This window comes from Pogoniulus pusillus, chromosome 7 (genome assembly GCF_015220805.1).
Source record: "Pogoniulus pusillus isolate bPogPus1 chromosome 7, bPogPus1.pri, whole genome shotgun sequence".
In the NCBI taxonomy this organism is placed as follows: domain Eukaryota; kingdom Metazoa; phylum Chordata; class Aves; order Piciformes; family Lybiidae; genus Pogoniulus; species Pogoniulus pusillus.
The window spans coordinates 1,559,795-1,582,116 of NC_087270.1; the positions used below are offsets into that span (position 1 = coordinate 1,559,795).

At 44.4% G+C, this 22,322-nt stretch overlaps 1 protein-coding gene across 3 annotated transcripts in view; it reads left to right on the plus strand.

Annotated features, from left to right (window-relative positions):
• KIZ (kizuna centrosomal protein) overlaps positions 1-22,322 on the plus strand; it is a 69,235-nt gene that overhangs the window by 18,542 nt on the left and 28,371 nt on the right. For all 3 annotated transcript variants that reach the window (XR_010302746.1, XM_064145716.1, XM_064145715.1), the window contains exons 6-9: positions 2,360-2,450; positions 13,920-14,295; positions 17,306-17,549; positions 21,937-22,065. Coding sequence is in view for 2 of the 3 variants with exons in the window: in XM_064145716.1 (XP_064001786.1) it covers positions 2,360-2,450; positions 13,920-14,295; positions 17,306-17,549; positions 21,937-22,065 (840 nt within the window). In the remaining variant the exon portion in view is untranslated. The remainder of the gene's footprint in view (positions 1-2,359; positions 2,451-13,919; positions 14,296-17,305; positions 17,550-21,936; positions 22,066-22,322) is intronic.

Below are 22,322 nucleotides of genomic sequence, written 5' to 3' on the forward strand. Positions count from 1 at the left end.
AAATAACTAAATTTAAGCAGGATCCATTTTTAAGGTTATATAATGTGAATGCCTGGCTTTGAGGATTTTTGAACTAATGTTGTCTTGCTACGCACTGCAGAACAATCTGGGGTGCTGGTAATGATTTCAGGTTAAAAAAAGAGTAAATTGTGATGGGCTGATGTGGAGTCAATATTTTGGGCAAGAGGTAAAATCTGGGGGGAAAGGTTTATACCTGCTCTGAGAGACTTTCTCTTCCTTTGATACTGCCCTTTTTTTTAAGTTGCTGGAAGGCAGGAGGGAAGGAAGCAAATTAGTTGAGACATTTTGAGCCCCTGCAGTGTGGTACTGACACAACACTTATGTGATTGTCTAGAATTCAGTTGTGATTGGGTTTTATTTCTCTATAAGGCAGTCTGAATTCCAGCAGGAGCAGTGTTCTCTCTACTGCTTTGCCCCCTTTCTCTCCTCTATAGGGACGCTCACAGCTTCATCTGAATCAGTAAAACTTAGACTGGGATGCTCTTAGGAAGTGCCTGGAAAGTTTAGCTTCAGAAAACATGGATGTACAAAGAGTAATTAAATTCCCACCCAACTAGAGCTCAGCTGGTGCCTGGTGATTCTTTTCTTTTAAGCCAGTTTGGTCTCGTGACATTCAGAGAGCAGCTTTTCCTTGCTCCAGCTCAGTAACAGATTTTAGAGACTGCCCTGGGTTGCGTGGGTGTAATTTTAATTTATTTTAATTTAATTATGATTTATAATTTATTTAAAAATTATTTTCCATCCTCTGTTTCAAAATTAAAAACCTTTTTTTCATCCTCCCTTTATATTTTTAATTATTATTTTTCATCCTCTCTTTTTTATTGTTTGTGTTTTGAATTCTTTGTGTTTCAGTCAGTGGAACTGGAGCTGTGTCATGGTACTGTATTTCTCCTTGTTTTAGAGTTTTGTTGTTTTGTTTTTTGCCTTCTGAGCAACCCTAATCACACAAAATTGTGATTAGTGGTCAATAGTAACATCCTGGTGCAAGTCCCACTTGTGCTATAGGTTGATCTGCTTGCACCTTCCATTTTGGTGTTTCTCTGCCACCCATTTTATTTCCTTTTTTTTTTTTTTGCCAAGTTAAGAGTTATTTTTCAGCTGTTGAAGCCGTTGAACAAAGCACAGCTTGCATATCCTCTGTGCTGTGGTTATGAAAAGCCCCCTTGTTGTGGACTGGGTAAAAATTATGGAGTATGAAATAGTTTCAATCTATCATGGAAGTACACAGAAAGAAATTATTACTATTTTCTTTTTATAGTGAGAGAATGCCTGTTAGGAGTGCTTTATCATAACTATGTGAACAGTTTATGTGGCTGTAGCTGACCCAACTTCTTTTTCTAAAGATTCACTTTTGTTTTGTTTTTTGGTTTTTTTTTAACCCTGTCTTCGTGTATCTACAATTTGTTCAGTAACTTTAGGGAGCATAAATAAATTCACTTGAGCTTTCAGGAAAATCCAGAAGTTACATTTGGGTTTCTTTTGCATGTCTTTCATGGGGTTGTTTTTTAATTTTCTTTCTTTTCTTTTTCATTTGTTAAAATTTAATGCTTCTAATTTTCTGAGCAGCTGCTACTACCTGGGAAAATGGAGGTGAATGCACCAGTGGAGTGGCAGAGCTGCTGAAGTTAATTGTTTTGAAGATTTATTTTCATGCATATTACCTGATGCAGAATAGGTATTGAAGTGCTTTCATTCAGGGCTGCTGTAAGTTATTATTGGGGTTTACAATTACTAACAAACAGGATTAATTATAGGTGCTGCTGTGTGTGCTTGGCTTTTAAGCAGTAGTTCCTTCTCTGAATGCATTACATCTGGTCAATTAAACAGTGGAGTGGAGGTGAGGACGTTCTGTGCAGTTGTTTGTTAGTCACACTACGACAAGTTGCCTTCATGCTGGGCTGCTCTTTGTACGTCTGCCATATATTTTTCCTTAGAGTAGCTCAGTGAGATGCAAGGTGATGTTTGTAAAACAAAAACTCTAAAGCTCATCTCATCCCAAAGCAGCCAGAGCCATTGTTTGGACGCAGCTGAAATAATCTGTTGTTAAAAATGCTGGTTGGGGATGAAATCAGACACCAAGTTATTAGTGTGGTGTAGGGTGCTAAATTACATGAAGGAATCGATGTGTGTTAAAACCGAGTGCAGGCCATGTCATTTGTTCAAGGGACTGTTGATAATAGGAGAAAATTTGATCTCGGGCTTTTTAAATACAGTCAGAGTGAAAAATGGTGCTTGAGGTTACATTTAGAAGTGCACAAGTTGCAGAGTAAAATTCATTGGTTTGTGGTGGCTGATTTTTGGCCTTCAGTTTTTACATAATGGTTTTGTTCATGTTTAGGCATGCTATGGAAGAGAAATTAAAAGAGCTATCACTTCAAGAAGGTAACTTGTCAGCAGAAGGTGATGAGCAAAGAGAATCCAGTGAGCAGGTAATGTGAAGGAAGGGGGGGAAATGTGTTTTATTACCTTGCTGGGCTTTCCGCCACGCTGCTGCCTGAAGAGGCAGGCAGAGCTAAGCGGTCTCTGCGTGGGAATTTTGCTGTGGCATTTGTAGTGTGAAATATTGTTTAGTGCCTGAGTGAAGTAGAATCACCTGAGTAAAACGTGCAATTATTTCAGGCACAGAGCTAGAATTAAAAAGCAGGGAGAGCCCTGCCTGTTTATGTTCCTTTTCCTGTTGGTTTTGACAGTTCCTGTGCCAAGCAGTGTGAAAATGGTCTTGACTGAGGAGGAAATCTTCCTAATGACTGATATTTGTTAAGATGCAGCAGTTGACTCAGATGATGTATTTATAATTTTGTATATTTTGACCTTTTCTCAGAAGCAGCAGAAAGAGATTGCCTATCTCAGGAACAGACAAAAAGACTGACAAGGAATACTTAAATATATTCTGCTATATATCTGCAGTAATGCAGGCTTCTAATCCCTCCTCCTATCTCCATATAAATGATACAGTTCAAGACCATAGCTGTTTTCTTCACTAAAAGCAGTAAAGCTCTTTTAGATGAAATGTCTAAAAACATCTTGTAATAACTTGGAGCGTGCTGGCAAGAGTAGTCACTTGTGACTGTGTGTGAAACCCCCTCAGCCAGCCGATATTGTAATAAGCAGGAACGGACGCATCACTCCATTATTCAGAGAAGCCAACAGCATGCTTGTCCCTTAGGCTACAGCATTCATTAAGGAAAGCTTACTGGGCTGAAAGCTGGAAACAGATGATAACGGGATATGATTTTCATATTTAATGCATTCCTTGGAAGAGTATGTGTGCTGCAGATTGATAGAAGAATCAACTGCTACTTTACTGAAAGACTTTCTAGTTTGCCCTATAGCTACCGATGGAATCATTCAGCCAAGAAATTAACTTTTTCTCCTTTTACCTGCTTTATATATCTGCTAAGCAGGCTGCCTGGCTGCCAGTAAATGTTATTATGCAGTTAAATGTTTGGTATTTAAGACTCTTATCAGAAAAGAAACAGAGGCCACACTATTTTGTTTTTATAGTAGGAGGAAGGTTTGTGGTTTTCTTTCTTCAGTGCATTAGCAGTTGTTAATCTGAGTTTATAGGAAGTTTTCCTCATAGATTAAAAAGTTAAAAACCTCAAATTTAGAGCATTCTTTAAACTGTAATACACAAAGCAATGAACCCCAGCAACCCTGACCTATATAAGCAGGCCCCCAGCAGTTGGAGAGTCACGTTGTTAATCCAGACACGTGTGGAGAGGTGAGCTTATTTTTTTCATGACTCTTCAATTAAAAGCAGTCTCTGTAGGAGATATGATTTCCAACCTATGGAAAAGTTTACCTAAATACTAGAACAGCAAAGGCTTATGACTTAGAGTTGTTTTGAAAACTGTTGGCAGGTTTGGGGCAGTACAGTAACTGGATGTGTACCCAAATATGTCACTTTACATTGAGTTAGTTAATAGCTTGGTTGTGGATTCTTTCATTCCCTGTTCCCTCCTTTCTCCTCATCTGCCTCCTTAAATACTTAGGTATCTTCAAATAAACTGTGCATAAAATTGCCTCAGGTCTCACTCTGTAACTCCTTTTTTTTTCTTTTTTTAATTGATTGGCTTAAAATCTGCTTATTCTTACATCCAACATGAGGGAGTAGCATCAAGTCCTAGCGAGCAGAGGGTGTATCCAGGATGCACATCATCACAGCCTGGAACTGGTTTTATTTGCCAGCATTGGTACTGTAATGGGCTCCTTCAGGCCAGTCAGGATGCAGGTGATGGGCTGTCACCTCATCAGTGATGTGTCCTGGAGACCAAGATGGACAATCCCTGAACCAATCTTCTAGAGATGGTGTGCTAGTTTGAAGCAGGCTAGAATGTTTTGGTGAAAAGAACTAGATGCTAGGTTATGAAAGGAAAACATCGGTGATGTCTACTTTCCCTCAGAGTCTCACTGAAGAAGAATGTAAACATTAGATAACACTTTTACCATTTTGTCTTCAGTTTCTGGCTGGCTTCGGACTCAGCTGCAGCTCCCTCGCCTCACTGCCACTCACCTTTGCTTCTTAACCTCTTGGCTGAACCTCTTTTCTTCCTTAGGACTGGGGTAAGGTTGAGAGGGGCAGGGGGAAGGTGCAGGGGTGGTTGAGAGCCCCTCCTGGGGACTCAGGTTTCTGGGAGGGGAGTTGTGCTTCTGTATTATTTTTACCTTGTCTATTTATGTATATTTCTGTATATATTGTAAATAACTGCTTGTATATTGTGCTAGCTGTAAATAAATAGCTTCATTTATATTCCCAGAGTCCGTCTGAGTCTAGTCTGGGTGTTTGTAAAAGTGTGTGGGGGGTGGGGTAACAGCCAAACCACCACACATTTTATTTGGTGCCCAATGTGGGACAAATTCATTTGAGTGACTGTTAATTAACTCTGGGAATCAGAATGAAGCTAATAAAGCAGCTATTGTACTTGGTGGGGGCTCTGGTGTGGTCGGGGTTCTGTTTTCTTGCATTCAATTGGATAAAAGCCCAAATTGTTGCTTACTTTCTTAATTTAGCTTATACGAAGGCTAAAGCTAAAGTTACAAACATTTTCTGGTCCTGGGGTGATCTCATTCTTGGGTATGCTGGTTTTAATGTCACTGAAAATCTTACCAGTAACATTACAGGGGTATTTGCCAATAATATTACATCCAATCAAAATACTGCTTTAACTACAGCCCTCATGAGGGTAATTTACCCCCAAACTGAGATGCCGGACCCTTGTAAAGATTTTTACACAAAACAAACCGTGGCAGGTCTGGTGTGTATTATGCTGGCTCTTATAGTTTTAATTTTCATATTAATTCTGGCATGTGTGAAAAATTCAAATGCAGTGCCTGTAAGAACTAGGAAAATTTCTGTCTCAAAAGCAAACGGCTCAATGTCTCAGAAACAGTGTACGAGTGGAAACCAAAACAAAGGGGCACAGACAGGGACATCTATTATACCTCCCTCTTCAGATTCTGGGAAAATTGCCAATGTTCCTGACAGCAAAGAGAACACATCAGGGTTGGCAGGCGTCCCAGGAGTACAGGCAGGTACCCAAAGTCAGAATGTACCCACTAATAATAGCACTGATAATACTAATAGTAACACTAGCCCAGTCAGTCCAAGTCCGAATAACACCAGCTCAGCTAGTTCGAATCCCCAGCAGCAGACCAGAACCCTGTTACCTCTAAGGCAGATCTGAACTCACAGACCTCAGGTCAGACCCCCAATGATTCAAACCCTCCAGTAGACACGTCCAGGTCTGTTGCTGTGCAGGCCTTTTTGGCACCTGCTAAGGCAAAAGCCAAGACACAACTTTTGACAAAGTGTGACTCAAAGGAGGATGTAAGAGAGGGGACCTCTGGTGAGCAAGAGGAGGAAGAGGAGGCATTTAGCCTGCAAGACCTGGTGAACATGATGAGATCGCAGTACTCAAATGAGAAGAGCGCTGTGAGATTGGCTGCCAAGAAAGAGGATGGTTCCAATGAGATTAAGAGTGCTATGAGGAAGGTTCTGTTTCTAGGCCAGGGACAATCAGATCAACAAGAGGAAGAGGAGGAGGATGACATTCAAGACTCCAACGATCCACTCAGAGAGGTCAGGGAAGTTAAAAAGGAATACTCAAGGGAATCAGGTGAACCAATCCTAAGCTGGCTAGTGAGATGCTGTAGCATTGGTGCTAATGCCCTGCAGGTAGGAGACAAGTCTGCCAAGCAGCTGGGACCACTCACTAAGGAGAGTGGAGTGGACAAATACCTGGCAAGTCCTCTTGGTAGGGTTAGCTTGTGGACACGCCTTCTGTTGGCTGTGGCTATGAGATATCCTTCCCGAGATGATCTGCCATGGGCTGCCAAGAAGTGGAACACCATTGAGCAGGGAATTAAGCTTCTGAAGGAGTTTGCTGTGAAGGAAGTGCTTTATGGAGATCATGGCACACATGAGCCTGATGATACTACTCTTGAAACAGGTCTCATGAAGAAGCTGATTAAGCTTGCTCCTTCATCCTATGCTAACATCTTGGCCAGCAAGTTCCTGTCAAGGAGTGATAATGGAAGGTCTTTTACTGTTGGTGAATTCACTGACCAGCTGAGGCAGGTAGAGGACAGCTTGTCACATTCTGGCCTAGTCTCTGCCATAAAACCTCTGGGAACAGAGCTTAAGGAAGGTATTAAAGACAGCATGAAAGAACTGAAGGAGGATCTCAGAAACATTACCAATCTGGTAAGAGATACCATTCCTGCATCATCTGAATGGGTGCATGTTTCTGCCATCAGGAACAGATGCCCACCTCCTGCAAGGCAATTCCAGCCCAGGAGGAGACAAATTCCACCCAGACATCAGCAATCACGTGCGTCACTGTGGATACTTCTGCGTGACACATACGGGGAGAACATGAACAAATGGGATGGTCAACCTACTGCAGCTCTTTCAAAGAGGGTCAGGGAACTGCAGAGTGGCAGAAACAGAGGCAGCAATGCCAGAAAAGTAGCTGTCACTTCTTCAGCTCCCAAGAGCAATTGCAATTGTTCCAACAGTTGCAATTCCTCTCACAACACCACCAATCATTGTGTACACCCCTGATGCCATGTTCAGCATTAGGGGTGCTCTGCCTCCAACCAGGAGGAGGAAAGGGATAGTGGAGAGAACCGAATCTATTGGAATGTATTCATTAGGTGGCCTGGCAGTTCAGAAGTCCGGAAATACAGGGCTTTAGTTGACACAGGTGCTCAGTGTACTTTGTTGCCATCCAATTGAAAGGGACAGAGTCCATATTTATTTTTGGAGTCACTGGTGGATCTCAAGAGTTAACTAAGTTGCAGTCTGAGATCAGTTTAACTGGTAAAGAGTGGAAGACACATACTATTGTAACTGGTCCTGATGCGCCTTGCATTCTGGGAATTGACTTTTTGAGACAAGGTTGTTTCAAAGATCCTAAGGGTCACAAATGGGCTTTTGGAATAGCATCTGTAGAGATTGAGGATGGTAAATTGAAGTTGTCCATTAGACCTGAACTGTCAGATGAATCTGCAGTTGTGGGACATCATGACATAGGGGATCTGGAGGTGCCAATTGCTACTCAGACTGTTCACCACAGGCAGTACAGAACTAACCCTGACTCTTTGTTGCCCATTCATCAGCTGATTCATCAACTGGAGAGTCAGGCTGTCATCGAGAAAGCTCATTCACCTTTCAACAGTCCCATCTGGCCTGTGCGCAAACCTAACGGCAATTGGAGACTGACAGTTGATTTTTGTGCCCTCAACGAGGTGACTCCACCCATGAGTGCAGCTGTGCCAGACATGCTGGAACTCCAGTACGAGCTGGAATCGAAGGAGGCTAAATGGTATGGAACCATAGACATTGCTAATGCTTTCTTCTCTATTCCCATAGCAAAGGAGTGCAGGCCTCAGTTTGCATTCACCTGGAGAGGAATCCAGTACCAGCTCAACCGTTTGCCTCAGGGGTGGAAACACAGCTCAACCATCTGTCACTCAGTCATCCACAATGCACTGGAGAAAGGTAAAGCTCCAGAGCACATCCAGTTCATCGACGACATCATTGTGTGGGGCCAAACTGCTGAGGAAGTCTTCGAGAAAGGTAACAAAATCATTGACATTCTGTTGCAAGCAGGTTTTGCCATTAAGAGAGACAAGGTCAAAGGAGCTGCCAGAGAAATTCAGTTTCTGGGAGTGCGGTGGCAGGATGGTCGCGGTTACGTTCCTCAGGATGTGATCAACAAAGTCTCCACCATGACAGTTCCCACCAGTAAGAAGGACACTCTCTCTTTCTTGGGTGCAGTGGGATTTTGGAGACTACACATTCCTGGATTCAGTCAAACTGTCAAACCTCTGCATGATGTGACTCGTAAGAGGAACAATTTTGAGTGGGGACTTGAACAAGCAGCCTTTGATCAGATCAAGTGAGAAGTAGTCCATGCAGTGGGCTTGGGAGCTGTGCGATCTGGTCTGGACATTAAAAACATTCTGTACACGGCTGCCAGTGACAATGGTCCAACTTGGAGTCTTTGGCAAGGAGCTCCAAATGAGACATGTGGTCGTCCACTTGGTTTCTGGGGTCGTGGCTACAGAGGTTCAGAGACAAATTACACCCCAACAGAGAAAGAGATTCTAGCAGCCTATGAAGGAGTGAAAGAAGCTTCTGAAGTGATTGGCGCTGAGTCACAATTGCTTTTAGCTGCTACACTGCCTGTTCTAACTGGATGTTCAAAGGCAAAGGTTCATCACCACATCATGCCACAGATGCAACCTGGTCTGAATGGATGGCTTTGATAACCCAGCGAGCACGAATGGGTAATCTTGACCGACCTGGTCTGGTGGAGGTGATCACCAACTGGCCGGAAGGCACAGACTGTACCAAACCTCCAGAGGAGAAAATAACTCGTGCTGAGGAAGCTCCTCCCTATGGTGATCTCTCTGATCAGGAAAAGAACTATGCTTTGTTCACAGATAGTTCCTGTCATCTTGTTGGGAACTAGCAAAGATGGAAGTCAGCGGTTTGGAGTCCTACCAGGAGAGTTACCAAAGTGAGAGATGGAGAAGGAGAATCCAGTTTGCTGAGGTAAAAGCTGTCCAACTTGCTCTTGATGTGGCTGAACGTGAAAATTGGCCTCTCCTTTACCTCTACACCGACTCGTGGATGGTAGCCAATGCTCTGTGGGGTTGGCTAAAGGACTGGAAGAAGCATGGTTGGCAGAGGAAAGGAAAGCCTATTTGGTGTGCTGATCTATGGCAGGACATTGATGCACGGCTGGAGAGAACTCCAGTGAAGGTGCGGCACGCAGACACACACATGCCTAAGAGCAGAGCCACTGAGGAACATCAACACAAACAGCAGGCAGACCAAGCTGCTAAGATTGCTCAAGTTGATGCAAACTCTGATCTTGACCTTGATTGGAAACACCGAGGTGAGCTGTTCTTAGCTCGGTGGGCCCATGACTCATCTGGACATCAAGGCAGAGATGGAACATACCGATGGGCTCGCGATAGGTCAATTGACTTGTCCATGGACGCTATCACCCAAGTCATCCATGACTGTGACATCTGTGCTGCTATTAAGCAGGCTAAGTGAATCAAGCCCTTATGGTATGGTGAGAGATGGTCAAAGTACAAGTATGGTGAAGCCTGGCAGATTGACTACATCACTTTACCTCGACCTCGTTCTGGCAAGCAGTATGTGCTAACGATGGTAGAAGCCAGCACTGGATGGTTGGAAACCTACCCAGTTCCACATGCAACTGCACGTAACACCATTGTTGGTTTGGAGAGACAGATCATGTGGAGACATGGAACTCCAGAGAGAATCGAGTCAGACAATGGCACTCATTTCAAGAACAATCTTGTGAAAAACTGGGCCAAAGAGCACAGTATTGATTGGATCTATCACATACCCTGACGTGCTCCAGCTGCAGGGAAGATTGAGCGCTACAACGGTTTGCTGAAAACCACCCTAAAAGCCATGGGGGGTGGAACTCTGAAAAACTGGGACAAACATTTAGCACAAGCTACCTGGTTGGTAAATAGTAGAGGTTCAGTAAACAGAGCAAGACCTGCACAATCAGATTTGGTCCAAACAGTAGACGGTTGTACGTGAAAAGAATCTGTTAGGGAAAACTGTTTGGGTCAAGGGAAACCTGTCCGAGGGGTGGTGTCTGCTGAAGATCCTGGTCACACCTACTGGGTAATGCAGGAGAATGGTGAAATCCAGTGTGTGCCACAGAGAAATCTAACTTTAGCTGAGAGACTTTAAATTCAGAGTGTACCATACAAGCTGTTAGGAGTTTTCTGTTCTAGGTACCATCGGCGTCCAACACTGGAAGAATCTACGAGAGAATCTACAGTACATGAGCACAAACCCAACGTCACCTGGGAGTCCCTGTTCTCATCTCATCTGTGAGGAGACAAAACTGTTCTGAGCTTTTGAATCGCCTACAATTGAGATAGCTGGGATGAAGTGTGAACTGAACTTGTAAAATTCATTACTGTAAATATTGGTTTAGATTAGATCAGATAATTCTCAGCGATACTCTGAGTGAAGTAGGGGTGGATTGTGCTAGTTTGAAGCAGGCTAGAATGTTTTGGTGAAAAGAACTAGATGTTAGGTTATGAAAGGAAAACATCGGTGATGTCTACTTTCCCTCAGAGTCTCGTTGAAGAAGAATGTAAACATTAGATAACACTTTTACCATTTTGTCTTCAGTTTCTGGCTGGCTTCAGACTCAGCTGCAGCTCCCTCACCTCACTGCCACTAACCTTGCTTCTTAACCTCTTGGCTGAACCTCTTTTCTTCCTTAGGACTGGGGTAAGGTTGAGAGGGGCAGGGGGAAGGTGCAGGGGTGGTTGAGAGCCCCTCCTAGAGACTCAGGTTTCTGGGAGGGCTGTTGTGTTTCTGTATTATTTTTACCTTGTCTATTTATGTATATTTCTGTATATATTGTAAATAACTGCTTGTATATTGTGCTAGCTGTAAATAAATAGCTTCATTTATATTCCCAGAGTCTGTCTGAGTCTAGTCTGGGTGTTTCTAAAAGTGTGTGGGGGGTGGGGTAACAGCCAAACCACCACGGATGGTCATAACTAAATGCCTCTAAGATGGGTGTGAATATTTGATGCTTCTGTGAGCCTTGGGATATGTATGTTTTTTGACTCCAGTTTTTATGGAAATCCTTAAACTCAGATGTGAGATACCCAAATGGTGTTTGCCTAGAAAGTCAATGGCTCTCCATCTAAAGGAGTCTTCTGAAGCCCAGTGTGAGAGCAGTGCTGTGTTGCAAGTTGGAGGAAAAGTCTAGTAACTGAAGAGATCCTTCTAGGCTGGCAGATCTGGAGAACGTGGGGTTCTGAGCCTGTCGTGCCATGGCTTATTCACCTTCAAAGCACTTTGTCTAATGTTCTGAAGGATTTTGGACTTTGCCTGTTTAGCACTGATGGCAGAAGCCTCTGACTGGGCTTTACCTTTCCAGCATTCACCTGCTTATGGACTGCTGAGGATAGTCCAGGCCCTTTTGTAAGGCCTAATGGAAGGTATTTTTATTTTTCCTTACCTTTTTCTCTTCCAAACACTTTAATGATAAAAAGATTACATTTGTCACTGGAAGAACGAGTGGGAGTCTACACTCCACAAACAAAAAGAGAATCACCAGTATGCTTTGTGCAGAGACTTCATTTAACTCCCAGCTGGAGTGCCATAAGTTCTGTCATCTTATTGACTGTTTTAGATAAGTCATACATGTTTTTACTGTTTGGGTGGTAAAAATAGTACCTAGACTGTGCTAGTTTGAGCCTAGCTGGAATATTTTGGTGAGAAGAGTTAGAATACAGGCTGTGAAAAGCAAACGGTGCTGTCTACTTCACTCATAGGCTTTCTGAGATGTATAAAACCAAGTACACAAACATAGATAACAGAATTGCTCTCTGGCTTTGGCTGCCTCCCTTCTCTCTCTAACCTGCTATCTGTGTAACAAATCCTTCTGCTTCCCAACTCCCCTGGCTGATTATCCAAACTCACCTTGAATGTAAGGCAAAGTCTGGGATAAGGTAGAGGGGTGGAAGGGAGGTGAAAGAGTGATTGGGAGTCCCTCCTGGGGACTGATTCCCGGCAGGGCTGTTGTGTTTCTGTATTATTTTTAACTTGTATATTTCTGTACCTGGGTGTATATGTTGTAAATATCTGCTTGTATATTGTGCTAAGCTGTAAATATAAAACTCCATTCTTTAATTTCCAGCTGCTGGGTCTAGTCTGGGTGATTTTTCTTAAGTGTGGAGGGGCAGGTAACACCCAAACCATCACACTAGACCAATGTTACCCACTGTACTCTTACTTTGTGATTGCAAAGGTGGTGAAGAAATTTTTCCCCCCTTTTTTCTGCAAAGAGGAACTTGTTAGCAATGTGCATCTGCTGTGACTTTGCCGAACACTTGTACCTGTTGAAATTGCTTTGGGTTTGCAACTGTGCCTCTGGGAATTGCTAAATCCACAAAGTGCTTCTGCTAGGTGCAATTTGAAGCAGCAAATCTAAGACCCAAAAAGTAATTAGGAGGAACCCAAGAGCAGTGGAGATGGAGTAAACTGTGAACTTAATCTGAATAGCAAACCTTTACCCCTTCTTAAAATAACTTCATGGCTTTTTGTTCTGTTTCTTGCTAGGTGGAGTTTGAGCATTTTTAATGAAACTTGATCATAGACTAGACAAGATGCTTTTGTTTCCATTAAGATGGGCTTGGCAGCTGACTTTGTATGAGAGAAAGAGGTCAGGCAATGAAAGAGGAGAGAGATGTAGAGGTGACTGTAAATTGTCCTGGTGTGATTTGAGGCTGAAAAGTAAGCCCTGCTTAGTACAAACAATGGCCTTACGACAGCTAATTTTGGCTTTGCATAAACTGGCAGCGACCTTTCCGTAGTAGCAGTGGCAGTAGCCACTCCTCCTAAATTGTTCTGATTGAGTAGGTCTGGAAAGGAAAAAGGCAAGTATTAAACCACTGAGGTTAAGAAGCAGAGTGGTTATGCTGTTGAGAACTATTTTTATGCGAGTTCAACAGTTCTGGGAGGAAAGGGCTGCTCAGTGCTCAAAGTTTCTTGGTTGAAAATTTCATCTGATGTTGGCATGGGTAGTTGGTCTTCCTCTTTGGTATGATTTAAAAGGTAGACAATAAAATGGTTTTCTTTTTTCTTTTTCCTCATTCTTAGTTGCTTTGTTGTCATGCTGTGAAGAAAGTTGGATATGTAGACAAGTAAATGATGGCAGATATGTGTTTCAGACTTTCTGGGGACCCTTCCTTGTCCTCTTGCCTTCTAGAGAAGACTATGAGGAGGTAGCTTGGAGCAGCTACTGTGTGTGGTTCCAGAAAGGCCAGCTATGCCATGGACACTGCAACAGGGGTATAAAGGATCCTGCCTTGTCTTTGAGATGCTGTGGTACCTACACCATAGGCTGCCAGCTGCTGTACACAAGTAGAGCGCAGTGATTCCTCTGGGGTCTGTAACTTCCAGGCATTTTCAGTGACTTTGGTGGGAAGCTCTAAACACTGTGCTTTGGTTAAGGGGCTTAAAACCCTCTAATCTTAAAGTAAAAAACAGTTACTGTTGAGATTAGTTTGAATCCTTCATGAAATTCAGTCCCTTTTAGTCCAGTTGGGGATGCCATGCCTATTTTTTCAGCTCATGTTGCTCCATTTGAGGTCTGAGCCCTTGTTTTCACAGTAAGGTGCAAGAAATGAAGTCAAGTGTTTGCATAATAATGATAATGTTATAGAAAATACTTGGATTCCTGTAACACTTTTCTCTCCAGAAACCAGTGTGCCACCCTCTAGAAGCTGTTTGCAACACACTGCCTCTTTGTGTTCTTAAGCCATTTCTCACCTGTGACCTGAAGCCATTTCTCATATGTGTTTTTCAGTTGCTGCGGATTGGAAGACAGACAGGAATGAGCACCCAGGTAGCCATGCTGAGAGGACTGTGTCATCCAGCAACAGTCTTTATGGGCTACCACAGATCAGCTGTCCTGGCTGCTGGAGGTTTGGGCCCACAGCAGAAACCCCTCCAGCTCACAGGGGACTCTCTAGCACCTGATCTGCCTTCATTCTCTCCAGCACCTGGCAGCCTAGATCCAGAGAGCAGAAGCACTGATTCAGTGAATGATGCATCAGTGGAGGGAGCAGTGAGATGTGGGGACCTGGCTGTGAGTGAGGAAGTCTCTGAGCAGCTCATCTCCTCAGCATCCAATCCTAAACCAGCCACTCATGAGGAGGAACAACCACAAGGAAGATTCCCTGGTACAGTGATCCCACTGTCTTACTGTTTGCCTCTGCTCCATACTGGGGCATGCTCATGCCGAAGTGAAGCCCATGGCTGCTGGTCTCTCCTATCCCTATTGCACTGTGGCTGAAGCATAGTGGCACTGTTTTTTTTTTTGGTTTTGGGGGTTTTTTTTTTTTTTTTTTTTTTTTTTGTTGTTTTTTTACTCTGTCTCCTTTCAGCCTCTCATCTGGACTTGCTGGATCTGGTCCTATTCAGGTTCTTCTTAACTCCTTTCCCATGTTTGGCTCAAAGTGGCCTGAGCCTTGCTCCAACAGGTTTAATTTGAAGCTGCCTCATGGCCAGAGGGCATCACTTTCGTTTCAGGTTGATTTTCTTATCCCTCAGGCACTGATGCATAATAGTTCATCTGGGGATTGCCATGTTGCTGTGTGCAGTTGGATTAACTCCTGCTTGCTGGGCATCTCTGCCTTGTTCTGGACTTTCCTGCAGAAGGTGGTGCAGATCCTCCTAGCTGAGATGCTCTTGCTCTGGAATGAGATTTGCAGACCTCAGCAGCTGCATTCCATCTTTCCAACTTCTCATTGCTAATTTCTGGCCCTCAGTCTAGGCAAAATGTGTTCTCTCTGCTTTTAATGGCTAGGTTAGTTACTTTCGAAGTAAGTTTTTGAAATAACAATGACAAAGATTTGTTGCTAAGTAACAGTTTATTCCACTTTTAAGGACTTGCAGGTATACTCTCCCCTGCCTGGCCAGCAGTTTTCAACTTAAACTAGTTTTCCAAGCCCCATAACAACTGCTAAAATAGAGCTGTTTATCATGGTAACTGGTGGCAGCCTTAATGGTGGAGAGAATCCTGCTCCCCTGTAAGGACTGTGGGTTGCTTTGTAGGGGAAAGCTGGCACCTCCATCAGATGTTCTTCCATACTCATGGCATCCTTACCAGATAGTCCTCCTTGGGTTTTTCTAGCATCCTTTTTCTTGAGGTTTTCCCCCCCCCCATTCATTTTTCTTTCTCTAAGGAGTTTATTTCCCTCTCATTTTCTTTCATTTAATGCATTTGCCTTTTCTTTGTTTTAATGAAGCCCTGTCCTTACTGGTGCTGGAAGTCCAGCCTGGCTTACCAGGCTCTGCACTGGTTCTTCCCTGTGGGGAAGGGTGAGATGGCCAGCATCGTGTCTGGGAAAGAAATACCCATTTAATTCCTGGCATGCAATATCTCTACCCTCAGAGAAGCAGCACAGTCGACTTCAAACATGAAATGAGCTTTGTCACACACCATGGTAATCACCCCAGACTGCTCTGGGGACTTTGCATGTCTGTCTGCTGCCAGATGCAGGTTGCACAGTGAACAGCCTAATGCTGTCCAGGCTTGAATGTGTGAAGGGGTCAGGCTTGCTCCAGCTTTCCTGAACTTGACCTTCAGTGCTGCAAACAGTCACTGGGTTAGAAGTGACCCATGAAAAGGTTATCTTGTCCAGCTCCCTTGAAGGATGTTTTTAACTAGATCAGGTTGCTCAGAGCCCCATCAAGTTTGACTTTGAATGTCTCCAGAAATGGAGCCTCCTACCACATTCTCTGGGTAGGAGTTCTAGAACAACGACAGATTCAAACACATTAAAGAATCCTCTCAGAACATTCGAAGTAGTTTGTTTCTTTAAGGGTGAAATTGGAATCTTCTGCCTTTGCTTTCAGGACATAAGGTTCAAAAATAAAAGAGAAAACAAATAAGTAGGTTTGTCTTATGCCTGCCTGTTGTGTGCTGAAGAAGGGATAGGTAGGTCTTTTGTACCTCCTGGAATGGATTCCATGGTCCCTGCAGATAGCCTGTTGTTTCAGGGTCTTACCGCCCTGAGGGTTGCAAAGTAAATTCCTAAATCCAACCTAGGGCTCTGGTTGCCACTAGACCTGGTAACCATTTTCTCTACTATTACGCTGTCTTCCCTTCTTTCATCCTCTTCTGTCTCCCCCCTGGCTTGTCCTTTCCTCTGTGGAGAGTGATGGAAGCCAATGAAGATGCTTGGCTGTGTCGTACCAGGGCCAGCGCGTGCCAGGTTCTGCTGCTCACCAGCCTCTCCTGCTGCTCCCTGGCTGCTGCTCAGCAGCACAATGTTAATTTCCCAGCAGTTGAAGGAGGGACTTTTCTGTGGCACGTAGTTGCCACAGCAAACAAGGCTGAGAGAGGCCATCCTGTCAGCAGCTATTATTTGGCATAATCACCTTGGCATAAACCCAAGGTGCTTCAGTTCCATGGTCCCTGTCATGACCAAGCCAAGCAGGAATGCTGGGTGCTGTAGTGTTAGCAGGTGTGTGAGTGCTGATTAATTTAAACCTGTAGTGAATTTTATGGAAAACTGGGAATTTCTGTAGCAATGCTAATTTGTCACAGCACAGGCTGGCCCATTACCTTTTGGCATTCTATAAAAAGCTAAGTAGCTTGTTTCTGATGGTTTAGGAGCACGATTCAGCCACCTACTCTCCTCTTTTAAAGAAGGCAGTTCACATTCAGAGTTTCAGAGCCTCCAGGCATGCATTTCTTCTGCAAGGCTTAAAAAAAGCATGAGAGTAGCCTCTTCATGTGAACTTTTTTTCCCCTAAGAAAAGCTTTTCCTAGCTTTTTGCTTTCAGCATTCCTCCAGAGATAATTCAGTGAAGTAGCTAGTCTTTGAAGTTCATGGCTTTTGGGGAGTGCTGGGTTTGTATCCCACCTACCCCGGAGCTGCAGACCCGAAAGACTGAAGCCTCCCCGGACTCCCCCTTGTGAGGAGAGTGCGGAAGGACATGGGGCCTTGGGCAGGGAATTCCAAAATGAAGGAAGAGCAGAGAGAATGCTCCTTAATGTGCTAAGAGGCAAACAAACAGCATAGATGAACCTACTTTAGCAGGAGGGGTTGACTAGATAATCTCCAGAGGTCCTTTCTAAACCCCCTATGCTGGAATTATGTGGAATCTTAGTGTAATTCTCTGCAGTGTTCCCAAAACATAAGCAGGACCAAGAACTACATCATAATGTTATTATTTTTACAGGACCAAAGCCTCACCAGAGTGACCAGTGGGCTCATAAGGAGGCGAGTGGGGACAGCAGCACAAGTGATGAAGGGGTGATGCTGAGCACTCCTGACCTGCCACAGGGAATGACCTTGACAGCAGCCAGTGGGGAGCAGGACAAGGATGCCCATGCCACAGAGGATTTCCTGATGCAACCACCAACCCCTCTCATGGGGCAGGAGGAGCCCTTTGTTGTCGAAGCACCGGATGGGTATATCTTTAGGTACTTTGTCAGTACTCTCTTAGCATATGCCCTGGAGGCTGTTGTCACATTTCGACTGAGACATGGCACTGATGCTCATGTACAGGTGGGCAAAAGTCTTGCTCTGCTAGTGGTAAAGCAGCTTCAGGTAGCTATTTGAGGTTAGACTTTGAGACGAGGTGACAGGGTAAGAAGAAGTGGTCTGAAATTGCACCAGAGGAAATTTAGGTTGATATTGGGAATAATTTTTTTTCCTACAAGGGTTGGCTGCCCAAGGAAGTGGTGGAGGAACATGCCAGCAGCAGGCTTGGTAGTATGAGGTTAATGGTTGGGCTTGATGATGTTAAAGGTCTTTTCTAGCCTAAATGATTCTAAGGGAAGTATGTTGATAAAAATGCAACAGACAACCATTAAATGTAAGCAAGTAATAAGGTCTCCCCAAGCCTTCTCTTCTCAAGGTTGAACAAACCCAGCTCCCTCAGCCTTTCCTCACACAGCAGTGCTTCCAGTCCTTTCCTCATTCTTGTGGCACTTCTCTGGACACTTTCCAGCCTGTCTTCATCTTTTGTACTGAGGAAGCCAAACCTGCAGGCAGTGCTCTAGGTGTGGCCTGACAAGTACTGAGTGGAGTGGAACAGTTACTCCTTTGCTGTCATCCCGTCTTGATTTCCCCACATTTATTTCCTTCCCATCTCTATCTCCCGTCCCAGTTCTTCTGAAAACCTACTTGCCAGCATTTTTACTCCTGCAGACTGAGGAGCCCTCTTTTGCTGGTTGTTTGGGTTTTGTTTTTTGTTGGGTGGGTTTTTCTTGTGGTTTTGGTTGTTTGCAGCTTTTTTAAATCTGCTTAATGCATCTGTTCTTCCTAAATTCATGACCATGCCTGGGGTACTGATTCCAATATTAGTTTGTGTTTTAATAGAGGAGAGTTGAGCAGAAACTAGTGACCATCAATATACACTTCTGTAACTTTATCATTTCACATTTGCATCCGGCTGTTACTTGCTATGGAAACATCACCTAATTTGCATGTAAATAGCTTTTACCCAGTGTTCCTTTTGTAGAACACCTGTTAATCAGAACCCTTTGGAGGGGAGCTGCATGGAGTGCCAGCCTTAGCTAGAGAAGTCATAGCTGAGCGATGGTGATTTAACCTTTTGTTCTGCCTGTGGTGCCTCACTCTTCATGAACTGATGAAAATATTGTCCCGTGCTCTCCAAGCCTGGCTAAATTACACCCAGGGTTTTGCTGCTCGCCTTCTCCAGAGCATGACTGAAACCAGAATGTGGAGGTGGAGGTTTCTGTCTGCATTATGCAGAGATGAATACCTCTGTTTCTCAAGGCCGTGGCAGCAGGATTGCCCCTGATGGCTGCTTCTGTAGAAAAGAGATGCATTTTAATTTATTTTACATGAAAAATTAAAACTCAGATAACGTTTCATGGAGAGGTGAGCAGCCTTTCTGCTGTTGTGCTTACAACTAGGCAGGTTTTCCACCTCCGTCTTTCTACTGCACATGACATTGAGTTGTTGGAATCATCTCCCGAGAGTAGTGGATTTGTAGATTCATAGAATGGCTTTGGGTTGGAAAAGACCTTAAAGATCATCTAGTTCCAAGCCTCTGCCCACAGGCAGAGACACCTTCCACTAGACCAGATTTCTCAGGGCCTCATCCTACCTGGCCTTCGACACCTCTAGGGAGGGGGCACCCACAACTCCCTGAGCAACTTCTTCCAGTGTCTCACTGCCCTCAGTGAGGGCATAAAGAATTTAATTCTAATGTCATCTGAATCTGCCTTCCCTACACTGTACAGGTTTTAAAGACTAAACTTGATAGAGTGCTGGGCCGTCTCATTTCCACTAGACTATCACTTAGGAAGGTTGAACCAGATGATCCTTGGGATCCCTTCCATCCTAGTGTCCTGTGGAATTTGGTGAGCACCCTCGAGCCTTGCAAAATAATGCCTGAGCTGAAAGTCTTGGGGAGAAGCTTCCAAGATATTGGCTCATAAATTTCAATTCAATAAATTACACGAAGTATGAGAACGCCACAGATTCACAAAATGAATGATATCACAAGTTTTAGAATCACAGAACCGTAGCGTTGTCTAGGTTGGAAGGGACCTCCAAAGGTCGTCTAGCCCAACTCCCTGAGGATGCCCTCAGGGGCACCCTCAACTAGATCAGGTTGCCCAGAAACTTGCCATGTCCCTTAATTTTTGCTTCATGTCCCCTCAGTGCATTTCTCTTAGGAAAATTTCTATGTTGGCTGAAAGAAACATGCTGAAATTATGCAATACTCTGTGTATTGGTTACCTTTAACTGAGATAGATGAAGCTTGCCCTGTCTGAATGCAGCAGAGTCACTAGCACCACACCTGAACAAGTGCCACTCCCTCACCTGTTGCCTTTGGGCCTTTCCTACACATTTAAGGTGTTAAGTGAAATTAGGACGAGTGAAAAGAGCTCTCATGTCAAGAGACCACAGCTTGCCTGAAGGACAAAACAGAGTCCTTGTTGTGGGAAGTCACAAGCATATATTTTATTTTCCTACCTCAGTGCAGAGAGAGCATTCTCTTTTTAAGAGAGTTTAGTTTGTTTTTTTTCCCCATAAGTGTTTGCAGGTTGTGCTTTACCGATGGGTGAGCTCAGCCTAACTTCAGACTCTCTGTCTACAATGGTTATCAGTCATGATAACATCCTTGAGCTGTTGACCAGATAGAGGGGATATTGCCGTGGAAGGTCATGTAGTGTAGGGTTTGTGCCTCGGCTGCAGTTCACAGTAGGGTGCTGCGGTTTTGCTACTGTCCTTAGTAAAAACAAGGATTTTTGGCAAATCACCTCTGTGGTTCCAAACATTGTAGGGCAGAGGCTGCAGAGATGCATTTTCAGGCTCATCCTGCCAACTCAGACCCACATGAGAGCCTGGGATGTGTCTTTTCTTGCAGCCCAGAAGCCTGCTGGTGAGCCAGGGGCTTGCCCAGTTGGTTCAAGCTGCAAGTCAGGGCAGCCCATCTTCCCTCCTGCAAGGTGAAGCTCCCTAATAGCTCCGGTCTGTGGCTCCTTGTTGCTTCTCTGAGCTGCTGAAGCAGAGGTGAAAGGCTCAGTGTTCTCTTGCCACTCCTTACAGCTCCCAGTCCTTTCTTTAGGGGCTTAAACCCAGGGAGTGGTGGGTGAGGAGGGGGAGAGGGTCTCTGAGAATTAGTGCAGAGAAAGATGATGACTGTTTTAAGGCCTGTGCTGAGGGGGGTGGAAAAAGGCAGAGCTTATGCCTGTGCTGCTTCAGCTGCATTGAAGAGGACTTAGCACAGATGGATTGTGCATTACAAAATGTAACACATAATTCAAGCTGTCAGCTTAATCAGACTGTTTCCAGGAAGCAACCTGTAAAAGAGAAGGACCTCTTGTTTTCTGACCTCTGATCCGTAGCCTGCTGCAGATTGTCATACATTTTGTTTTTCTTTATGTTGGTGTCCCTTCCTTCCCCTTCCCTTTTTATTATTGTATCCCTCTCGAGTGGCACCCTGGAAGGACCACCCAGCAGGAGAAAAACAATGGGAAAGGAGCCTGCCGCTAAAATACAGGGTTTGTAAGACTGGGAGAAAAAGAAAAAGCACTGTTTAACTGCATGTGATCCCCTTGGGCATTGTTCTGCTTATTAAATGTCTCGGAAACTTGACTAAATGCACAGCAGCTCCCCAGCTAATTGTTCACTGTTGCCCAACAGTCCGATGGAAAACACAACTTTTGGTGCAGCTTAACACGACTGCAAAAAGGATGTGAATTTTGATGCACAGAGCTTGTGCCTTGAGGGAGGGTAAACTAAGATGAAGTGTATAAATATATGAGCTCCTGCATATAGCAAAAGAGAAAAAAAACAAAGGGTTTTTTTTTTTTCTTTTAATACTGCCTGTGGGATTTTGCAGGCGCAGGCCCAGCTGGGGCATTGCTGGTGGAGACCTGGCCTGGAAAGGCCACAACAAAGCGGGCAGCCGGCCTGGACCTGAATAGCCATTTACACCTCTGTTGAAGGATTAGCCTCCTGCATTGTTTCAGTGGTTAAGTCCTAATTTGCATCATTATAGAGGTGCAGCTTCATCAAAACTCCTCTGAGGTCCCAGTTATGTCCCCATACCTGTAGGTGGTCACCAGATTTCTTTGGATTGTGGAGGTGAAGAAATTAAAGTAGTCATAGCAGGATCATTTCAATGAAGCCTCTCCGGCTCTGGCTGATTTGGAGATGGTTTGTTTACTCCTCTGCTTGTGCTTCTTCCTACAGAGCTCAAGTTTTGCTGTCGTTCGCTTTGAAAAACTAAGATGAAGTGTTTTTATTTCTCAGCTGGTGCAGTGGGAGTGCAGTTAAAATACCTGTCACAGCTTGGGCCACTTCAAGTTTGTTGTCTGTTCACAGGCACGGCAGGACGTTGGTGGGACCCTCCCCTGTGCTGCAGTTGATCGAAGACGCTGCAGTGAGGATGAGCCTCCAGCACCGGGTGCTGTACCAACACTTGAGGACAATGGGGACAGCAGAGCTGCTCAGGTCAATACTTCTTCCCCATGAGCTGCCTACACCTCAGCCCCGTCCCCTCTGTTCTTGTTTGCCTGCTGCCCTTGCTTGCTTGCAAGCCTTGTAATCATTCTGTTGTTGATTGCTTACACGCTTCTAATTGAATTCAAGCGAGCAATGGCGAGAGGCTGTTGCTGAGCAGCTTTGCAGGAGCCTGTTGAGATTCAAGCTGGGGTCCTCGCTCCTGCGGTGACAAATGGCCAGGACAAAGAGCATGAGGTCTCCTGCAA